Raw genomic sequence first — 9,388 nt, forward strand, 5'->3', positions numbered from 1 at the left:
GGCAGACTCATCCTGCTACGCAATGAAATAACTGAGGGAGGACAAGGTCACTCCAGCATGAGACTGACAACAGTGCCCATTTATGCACGACGGCTTCTTGAGCCCGAGAGTCCTGGAAGGAGCCCCACGGTGTTCACTGCGAGCCTCGCGGGACATGCCGGCGTTGAGCACAGGACAGACACAGAGAAGAGGGCTGGCCTGGCCGGCTCGTCAGCTGTCGCGTCCAGGTACGGAGGAGGGTTTTCATCCTCTGGGAAGCATGGGAAGGGGGCTCTCACTCTGGCCCGTGGTCCTCATCCTCTGCCTGGGAAGAGTTTTGTACGTGGACCGTGGTTAAGGGAGGGTTGCCTGGCTCCTCCACCCTTGGAGCCTTCCCTAGTCACTCCACACAAGGCCCTCCATTTGCCTAATTCGTGTTTCTGGCTGTAGATATCTAGGGTGACCCAATTACAGACTCACCTGCCATATCTTCTGTTATTCAGTCGTATGTGCCTCAAGAGCATGGACAGAGCCAACCCTCAGTTATCCTTGTAAAGGAAGGGAAGTGGTAAGCCAGTACTTAAAATCCCAGAGGCCCTCCCGGGGGTATGGAAAGTGCCTTGGTCAGGGAAACAGGAGGCACAGCTTTTAGGTCTGGCTCTGCTACCGGCTCACTGAAAGATGACGTAGCATTCTGCCCACATTCTGCATGAGGGACATTCATTTCCATGTTGGTATTGGGGTGACTCCCATGGCCCTTCAAATGGAATGGCTCAAACACTTAGAAAAAAATCTTGGAGGAAAAATAGAAGATTTCCCCCATCTTTATAGCCAAGAGCCTATGTTGGAAGGAGTAGGTGTTCTGTTAGGAAAGTGAGAGACCTACTACCTGCCTGTGGGAGGGTTTCCACTCTAGGGACCCAGGAGAACAGTGTGGTGTGCCAAGGGTAGCATCCTGCCCACGCCAGGGAGACTAGCTCCGTCTGGGTAGGGCAGGTGGTCAGGAAAGGAGAGATGGGGCTAGAAGTTAAGTCAGTGAGGGCAGCCCCGAAGGATGTGGGTGAGTCCTAGGGCATTGGTCTTGATCCTGAGAGCACTGGGGGTAAGGGGTGGGAAGGTAGAGGGTGGGTAAATGATGGTTGTTTTCTTTTGGTTTTGTTTTTCCTTTTCACCAAAGAGTTCTAGGCTGCTCCGATTTGCACTTTTAAGATCCTTGAGGGTGCAAGATGGGGAATTGATTAGTTTTTCCAATTCTAGGCTTTAGGTAAAAATTCCCCAAGGCAATTTTGAACCTTTGGCAAAACCGGCTCCCTTATCCCTGCACCTACTCCCTAGGCACGCACAGACCACCAGGTCTGAGGAAACAACCAGGGAGCCGAGCATGTGGCCAAACCACGGCTGGCCCCACCCTTGGCGATGCCAGCCTGGCATGTGTGCCCGTGGCCAGAGATCCTCCCCCACCTCCCTGACTTGTTAGAGGCCAGGATGACTCAACCCTCCCCAGGGAGCACGTTGAGGGCAAGGTCTGGCCAACACTCACCCATTTTTCTCTTTGGTTGGATAGGAGGTATTCCTGGAAAAAAGGAAAGAAGGAATGAGGGCTGCACCGCTTCCCTGGGGGCTGGGTGAGGTGGGAAGGGCTCATGGCTCTTTGGGGCTCAATGCCTGTGTTGGGTCTTCAGTGGAACTGCAGACACTCCCCACTGTCCTCGTATGGCTGAGCTGCTTGGCTGCTCCTGCGGGGAGGCAGAGTGGAGGAGTGGGAAGTCATTGGCACCTGGCACTGCCTGGGCATCTGTGCAAAAACATTGAACTTATCTGAACCTTAGTTTCCTCACTCATGCTGAAGGGACTATTCTGAGATTTAATCACATGTGAGCATAGTAGGTGCCCAATAAATATCTCTTATACTCCCATCCCCTGCTTCCCATGGGTTGTTGGATTTGGAAGAGAACTCTGAAATGGTCTAAAATTCATTTTATTGAGGAAACTAAGGCCAAAAGTGTTTGGTAACAAGTTGGTTTTCTCTATTTTTATATTTTTTATTATAAAAGCAGTCTTTGAATACTTGCCCACTATAAAAAGAATTATGTAATGGAGAGGCTTGTATAGTAAAAATTAAAGTCCCTCTCTACTCTCTCTCCCTCATCTCCACTTCCTGTCCTAGATATATATCATCACTGTTGACAATTTGATAATCATCCTCCTAGAATGTTCCCTATGCATGTGTATGTATGTTTGTATGTCATTTTTTAAAAAACAAGTAGGTTCCTGTCATACATGTTGTTATATAACTTGCTTTTTCCACTTAACCAGTATCTTGGAGAACTTTCTGTAACTTCCCACAGGTCTGCCTCATCCTTTTCAATGGCCACAACGGCTATGTATGGATGTGCCTGATATATTTTGACCAGGAAGCTAGGCTTCTGGCTCAGTAAATCTGGCTCCAGAGGATGCAAAGCATTTGCCTCTGCTCTTAGGGTGACTAGATTCTCCTACTGAAGGCTTTTATGTTATTTCTAAATTCTTGCCATTGCAGACATGCTGTCAATGAATGCTCAGGTACACCCTCAGGGCTACGTATTTCTACTTGATAGATTCCCTGATGCGCACTCCAACTTCGAGGACTACTGTCAACATTTCCTCTAAATCAGTGATTCTCAACCTTCCTCATGCCGCGACCCTTTAATACAGTTCCTCATGTTGTGGTGACCCCCAATTTCATTGTTACAAATTGAACATAATTAAAGCATAGTGATTAATCACAAAAACAATATGTAATTATATATGTGTATGTGTTTTCCAACGGTCTTAGGCGACCTCTGTGAAAGGGTCATTTGACCCCAAAGGGGTCGCGACCCACAGGTTGAGAACCGCTGCTCTAAATAGACAGGTTATAAAGTGCTAGGTCTTTCATACTCTCACCAACACCACTTAAATATATACATATAATGTTAACAATAAGAAAAAAAAACTGCTCTCTGTCCAGACTAATATCCTTGTCCCCCCAGGACATGACTCCCACATTGAGGGCCCTCTCAGGGAACGCAGGTTCATTTTAATAACTCTATTGGAGCCTGGCCAGCGTGGCTCAGTGGTTGAGCATCAACCTATGAACCAGGAGGCCACAGTTCAATTCCCAGTCATGGCATATGCCAGGGTTGCTGGCTCGATCCCCAGCATGGGGTGTGTAAGAGGCACCCGATCAATGGTTCTCTCTCATCATTGATGTTTCTCTCTCTCTCTCCCTCTCCCTTCCTCTCTGAAAACAATAAAAATATTTTTTAAAAAATTAATTCTATCGGAAACAAATAGACCTAGAAAGCTTGGACTGTGGCTTGGGTCACATCTAGTCGCTGATCTGTAGCTCCAAATCCATCCACAGTATCAAAGGTAATGACACCAGAGGGTGCAAAACATTGACTTCTACTCTTAGGGTGCCCATATTCCCATATGCCAGAGACATCCCAAGTTTACCTGGTGTAGTTAACACTTCTAGTGTCCTGGTTTGGATCATTTATGTGGACACTCTACCCCACCCCATCGCATGAGCCACCCCTACTGGCCTGGAAGCTAGGAGCCGGCTTGGTGAACCGACCCACTCAGAACCACTCCTCCAAGGGCTGCCCGCCTTTGTCACTCACCTCCTGCCTGCTTCCCCATCAGCGGAAAGAACTGGCTGGCTTTGTCCCTCTTCACCTCCTGAAGCTGGAGCTGAATGCTGGGGGCAACGCCTTCCTGAAAAGGCAGAGAGTTTGTCAGAGTGAGAGGAAGGCTGGCGGGGAGACAGGTTTCAATGACATTTGCTCTGTGCTGGCCCGGGGCTCTTTTGCATGTATTACACAATATTATGCAGTAATAATTTATAGTCAACGTTTCACCTACTGTGTTCCTGGCTCTGTTCTAAGCACTTTAACATTTATTCTCTTTGATCCTCACCAAAACACCATGATGTAAGTACTATTATTGCACCATTTTATTTTTTAAAAATATATTTTTATTGATTTCAGAGAGGAAGGGAGAGGGAGAGATAAAAACATCAATGATGAGAGAGAATCCTTGATCAGCTGCCTCCTGCACGCCCCATTCTGGGGATGGAGCCCGCAACCCGGGCAGTGTCCTGACCAGGAATTGAACCGTGACCTCCTGGTTCATAGATCCACGCTCAACCACTGAGCCACGCCAGCCGGGCATTGTCACCATGTTACAGATGAAAGCGCAGAGAGGTTAAGTCATTTGTCCAAGGTCACCAGCTAGGGAGTGAGAGCGGCTCCGGGACTTGAAGCCGTCACCTGCCTCAGAGGCTCAAACACAACAGCATAATTTCATTTACTCTTCACAGCCACCATATGAAGCAGGGACTATGAGTAATTTCCATTTTGTAGATGGAAGTTAAGTGATTTGTCCAAGATCACACAGGAAGTGGTAGAGCTATGATTTAAACTCAGGCAGTCTGGCTCCAGAGCCTGGATTCTGCTCCACCTGGGGGCATGTCCCCAACATAGACAAGGAGGGGCCGCTGAGGGACTCAGGGTGGGCACCACCCCGTAGGCAAGGTGAGACTGCTTCCCCTCCCAACCCCACCCTGGTCTCCTTTCTTCCTCGGGCAATCTCTTCCCCGACCCGCCCTTGCCCCAGATTCACCCTGCCCTAGAGCCTGGGCCTCCCATGAGGAACGTGGCCTGTGGCCTGGGGTAGAGGCCACTACTTTGGGCAAAGACATTTTCTTTCTTGAGCTAATGTGGTGAAAGTTCTGGACCAAGGGCTATGGATTGAAGTCATTCCTCCATTAGCCTTGGCCAAATTCTCTCCTTCTGTGGCCCCTGCTAAGAGGGGGAAAGGCTCACTGGTGGGAGTGTGACAGTGGGTGACATTCATTAGACCTTCTTCATGTCTCTGCATCCCCGGTGCCTGGCACAGTGCCTGGCAGACAGAAGCTCAGCCCGTGTGGGTTAAAGAACACTGAACAAGGGCCTTTCTCTGACAGTGGGAAGAGGGAAGAGGATGGGATCTCCTTTTTCAGGAAGGCTGAAGACAGGGCGAGCGAGCAAAGTGATGAAGCACCTGCCAGGAGGCTGGGAGCCGGGGCAGCAGGGGGATGCGGGCTCCCTCTTCCATCCCCAGTTTCCTCAGGGGCAGCACTGGTGCTCCAGGAACCAGCAGGGACCTGGCTGGGGTGCAGAAAACCCCTATTCCTCACATAGTTTGTTTCGCCCCAACTTTTAGGACCAGAAGTGGATTTTCTTCCAAGACGTGGACCAATTCAGTCCCTTCCCATCTGTCTCCTCCCCCGGACGTCAGTGGCTGGGGCAGCTTCTCAGCTGGAGTCGCCTGGCCTGGCCAGGAACCAGAATAGTCTCTTGGGAGATTTGGAGCCATTTCTGGAAAGCTCATGAAAACCACTGTGCCCTGGTAAGAGGCGGCCATCGAATACAAGCTGGGGAGAAGGGCTATTTATAAACTAACGCTCACCTTTCCTCACCCACTGCGTTTGGGGGGAGGGGGTCCTAGGAGACATCCTTCACTTTCACTCGGGAAGGACTCCTGCCCCCCTCTAAGCCCTCTCCTTATCCATTTAACCCAGTGGTCGGCAAACTGCAGCTCGCGAGCCACATGCGGCTCTGTGGCCCCTTGAGCGTGGCTCTTCCACAAAATACCGACTTCTGTGCATGGGCCACGAAGTTTCAGTCGCACTGTACATGCGCGCCCGCACCTGGTATTTTGTGGAAGAGCCACACTCAAGGGGCCACAGAGCCGCATGTGGCTCGCGAGCCGCAGTTTGCCAACCACTGATTTAACCCAATCACCCTTGAAAACACTGAGGGAAAACTGCAGGCAGGGAGCCTGGGAGCTAGGGAGGGGATTGGATGGCCCCTGGCAGTGCCTCCATCCCTCCCTTCACCTCCCTCGTCTTATTCCAAGCCCTGTGTCTCGGGAAGCAGGGGGATGGGATGCTAACTGAGAATAAAGGAGAAGGAGCCGGAGACCAGCTGCCCAGTGAGGTGCTTGCAGGTGGAAAGCGAGCGGTACCAGTTGAAGTTGATGATGTTCCATGTAGCTGCATAGGGAGCCCCTGTCACAGCGCAGCTGCCCTATGCCTGGGGCAGGTCCCCTGATCTTTGGCACAGACTCCGTAAGCTTGAAAAATGCCGTGAGGGTCAGGGTATTTCCCCCCATCTTTCTGGCGAGGAAACTGATCTCCAGAGAGCAGCAGTGACCTTCCCAAGGTCACACGAAGTCCGTGGAGAAGCAGAGACTTGAACCCAGGCCTCCCCATCCTTTTGTCTTCTCAACGGCACACACTTCCACGCTCAGACAAACCGGGAAGGGAAGCCACCAGGAATGGCTGTTCCTTCAATGGCTGTTCCTGTGGCCCGTGTCTTCCCCATCCTGGGACTGGGAGGAGCCAGGCCTGGCCTTGTCCCACTGCCCATCCTCCTGGAAGCCTTCCCTGGGCACCAGTCCTGCCTTCCGGTCTGGTGGCCTCTCCTCCATCTGCTTAGAAGCTCCCCAAGGTCAGGACCTTTGTCTCCCCTACCACATGGAGTGGGACACAGGTGCTAGGTCCCAAACCTTTTGATTTCTCCCCAGTTTTTGTCAGGGAATGAGAGTTCTACGTGTCAGACAAAACAGGGATCCTGCCCAAGTTGCTTCCTTTGAAATTCTGAAAATGTCCTCTGAGACCCAGACACATAGTCAGACCTTGGGCAAGGGGTGCAGCTGTGCTTTTGAAAGTGTGTAACCTTGGACAAACGACCGGACCTTTCTGTGTCCAAGTTTCCGTATCTATGAAATGGTACTTTCCCCATAAAGTGGATATGAGAATTAAATGGGTTAATGTTTATGAGGCATTTAGGACATATATGTCAAATAGGTGTTAAATAGGTTCTCTCTCTCTCTCTCTTTCTCCCCCATTCCCACCTCCCCCCTAGGCATGTGTCCCTTTAGAGCTCAGTCAGGCCAGGGCCCATGGCCTTGAACCTACCTACAGAGGGGAATCGGACCACCTGCCTTGCAGTGACAGCCTGCTCTCCCCTCAACCACAGGTCACCCCCTGCCTTTCCCCAAAGTTACCTCCAGGGTCACGGTTACCAAAGACCCTGCTTCAGTGCCACCGGGTGCCAGTTTCTTGTCACCTGCCACGGTGCATGCAGACAGCCCCGTCAGGAGGAGCAGGGCGAGGCAGAGCGGCATGGTGAGGGCGGCTCTGTGCTGGGACCCTCTGCGAGTCCCTCTCAGCCTGCAGGGCCGCCTCCAGCAGGCCAGTCCTCCCTCTGGCTCCTTTGTAGGTGAGGGAGGCTCCACCTGCTCCTTCTTCCTCCAGCTTATCTGCCCTCCCAGGGACATTTCCTGTGACTCCCCTCCCTCCCAGCTGGAAAGGCCAATGATATCAGAGGAGGGACCAGCCCTCCTGCACCACCGCCCCCAGCACCTGACCCCAGGGCTTAGCTCTCTGATGCAACAGCCGCCTCACCCTCACTGTTGGCTGCTTTCCCTCTGGTGGCAGGTGCACAAGGGGGCAGTGTGTGGGACCTGTGCTTCCAGCTTCCTGACTGCAAGCCTGGGGCCTTGTCATCTTGGAAATGGGAGGGGAACTGGATGGCTCCTCCCTTCCAGGTGCTCTGCCCCGCCCCGAGAGAGGCCTCTCCCCAGAACTTAGCTCGTGTCCCACCACTGTCTCCCCACTTCCTCAGTGTTCCCTCTGCCAATAGTCCCATGTGCACACAGGAACACAGGGCTTGCCCTGAGAGAAATAACACAGTGCTTAGCGAAATGAGGGTCCTCACAAGTGGAACTGGGATTTGCCAGAGAAATGGCTTCCTGCTCGTGTCATCGGCTCTAAGCTACCTTCCCACTGTTGCCAAAGTGATCTTTCCAAAGCCCTACCTCCAGCTGTTTCTCCTGCTCACATACTTCCAACGTCTCCCCACTGCCCTCGGCATAAAGTTCAAGTTCCCTAATCTGGCACTCAAGGCCCTTCTTCACTTAGTTCTGCCCTGCCTCCCATCTATCCATCCATCCATCCATCCGTGTAGAACAAGGGACCTGCGGTCAGAGAGACCTGAATTCCAGTCCTAGCTCCCCCACTAAGTAGCTGTGTGACCTTAGGCACATTACTTAGCCCCTTCAAATCTTAGAATCCTCATCTGTAAAACGAGATTAATAATAGCACTTATTTCCCAAGCTGTTCGAGGATGAAACGAGGTAATTCATGTGAAGCACTTAGCACAGTGTGTGATGGTAAATATTTAATACCTGTTAACTATTATTACTGTTGTAATTATGGACACTGGGCGAGGCACTCGGCCACAAAAGAGGAATAAGCCGCCTTCTCTGTCCTACAGCATCTCACAGGCCAGGAGAGGGAACCTCTGGTTGGCAGCTAAGCTGTGTTCAGTTAGTGCTGGCACAGAGATGGGAGCTGGGAAGGGTGCGTCCCCTCCCAGTTTGCCCCATAGCCATTCCCTGCCCCGGGACAGGTGAGATTTTTCACCCCCACACTTTGGCCTTTGGCTGTTGCCTCTGCCTGGATCTCCTTTTCCACCTGGTGAACTCCCACCCATCCTTAAAGGTCCAGCTTATGGCTATCTCCTCAGTAGGGTTTTTCTGCCTCTATTCCTAACTTCTGCAAGAATTATTTGGCCCCTTTCCTGGGCTTTCCCAAGTAGCTCTGATTTGTATATACCTCTCAGCTCTCCTTCACTCTCAGGCAGTGTCCTGAGCAGAAGTAGGTGCCAAGAACAAGAATGGAGGCAAAACCAGCCCCTGCTCGGCTCACGGAGCTGCACAGCCTGGTGCCATCCTGCCGGCCCCTGAAAGAAGGTGCTTTGCTCTATTTCTCCCAGAGGGCCAGTGGGTCTGCCAGATGGGGAGGTGATCATGCCAAGAGCTCTCTGAGAGTGGGCTGTCATACATGTGTACCTGGCACACAGTAGGTCCTTAAGAAACATGCAGTCTTTCTGAGCTCAGGCCAGTGAAGGCAGCGATGAATAAGGGCAAGTGTGGAGGTCTGAGGGCGGATAACCATACACACACCTCCTTCCTCCCTTCCAGGAATTTCTTGGGTGGATCCCAAACCTGATGGCTGCATTTGCTAAAATGCAGATCCCCGGGCCTGGCCCTACTCGACACAGCCAGGCCTGGTCTGTGGGTCTGTCTCAACATTCCAGGTGACAGCCACTCCGCCGCCCATAGCACTTCCCAAAGGCAGTGTGCTTACTCCCTCCCATTCCACTTGGGTAGTTTTGCTTTTCATCACCTTTATTTTACAGATGTGGGCACGGAGCGGGCTGGGCTGGCTCTCAGTTACACTGAGAATTGGTGGCAGACGAGAGGCCCCAGTGGGCAGCTTCCCACCTCCCACTGAGGCCGCTGCCCACAAGAGCAAGCAACACAGGGCAGAGTAACA

The 9,388-nt window shown here is 51.9% G+C and overlaps 1 protein-coding gene across 3 annotated transcripts; it reads right to left on the reverse strand.

The window, feature by feature from the left end:
• On the reverse strand, positions 1-7,173 carry TAC4 (tachykinin precursor 4). 3 transcript variants are annotated; one of them, XM_036338799.1, is made up of 4 exons: positions 7,054-7,173; positions 3,624-3,717; positions 1,520-1,552; positions 1-304 (listed from the first exon to the last, which is right to left on the reverse strand). In XM_036338799.1, exons 1-4 carry the CDS (start codon positions 7,171-7,173, stop codon positions 294-296), a joined length of 258 nt encoding a protein of 85 aa, XP_036194692.1. In that variant the 3' UTR covers positions 1-293. The 3 variants fall into 3 exon arrangements, 1 of the variants encoding a protein (XP_036194692.1); XR_004972605.1 differs by lacking the exon at positions 7,054-7,173 and having other exon boundaries at positions 1,520-1,715; positions 3,624-3,728; XR_004972606.1 differs by lacking the exons at positions 1,520-1,552; positions 3,624-3,717; positions 7,054-7,173 and adding an exon at positions 460-1,150.
• Positions 7,174-9,388: the final 2,215 nt, after the last annotated feature.

This window comes from Myotis myotis, unplaced genomic scaffold (assembly GCF_014108235.1).
Source record: "Myotis myotis isolate mMyoMyo1 unplaced genomic scaffold, mMyoMyo1.p scaffold_m19_p_17, whole genome shotgun sequence".
In the NCBI taxonomy this organism is placed as follows: domain Eukaryota; kingdom Metazoa; phylum Chordata; class Mammalia; order Chiroptera; family Vespertilionidae; genus Myotis; species Myotis myotis.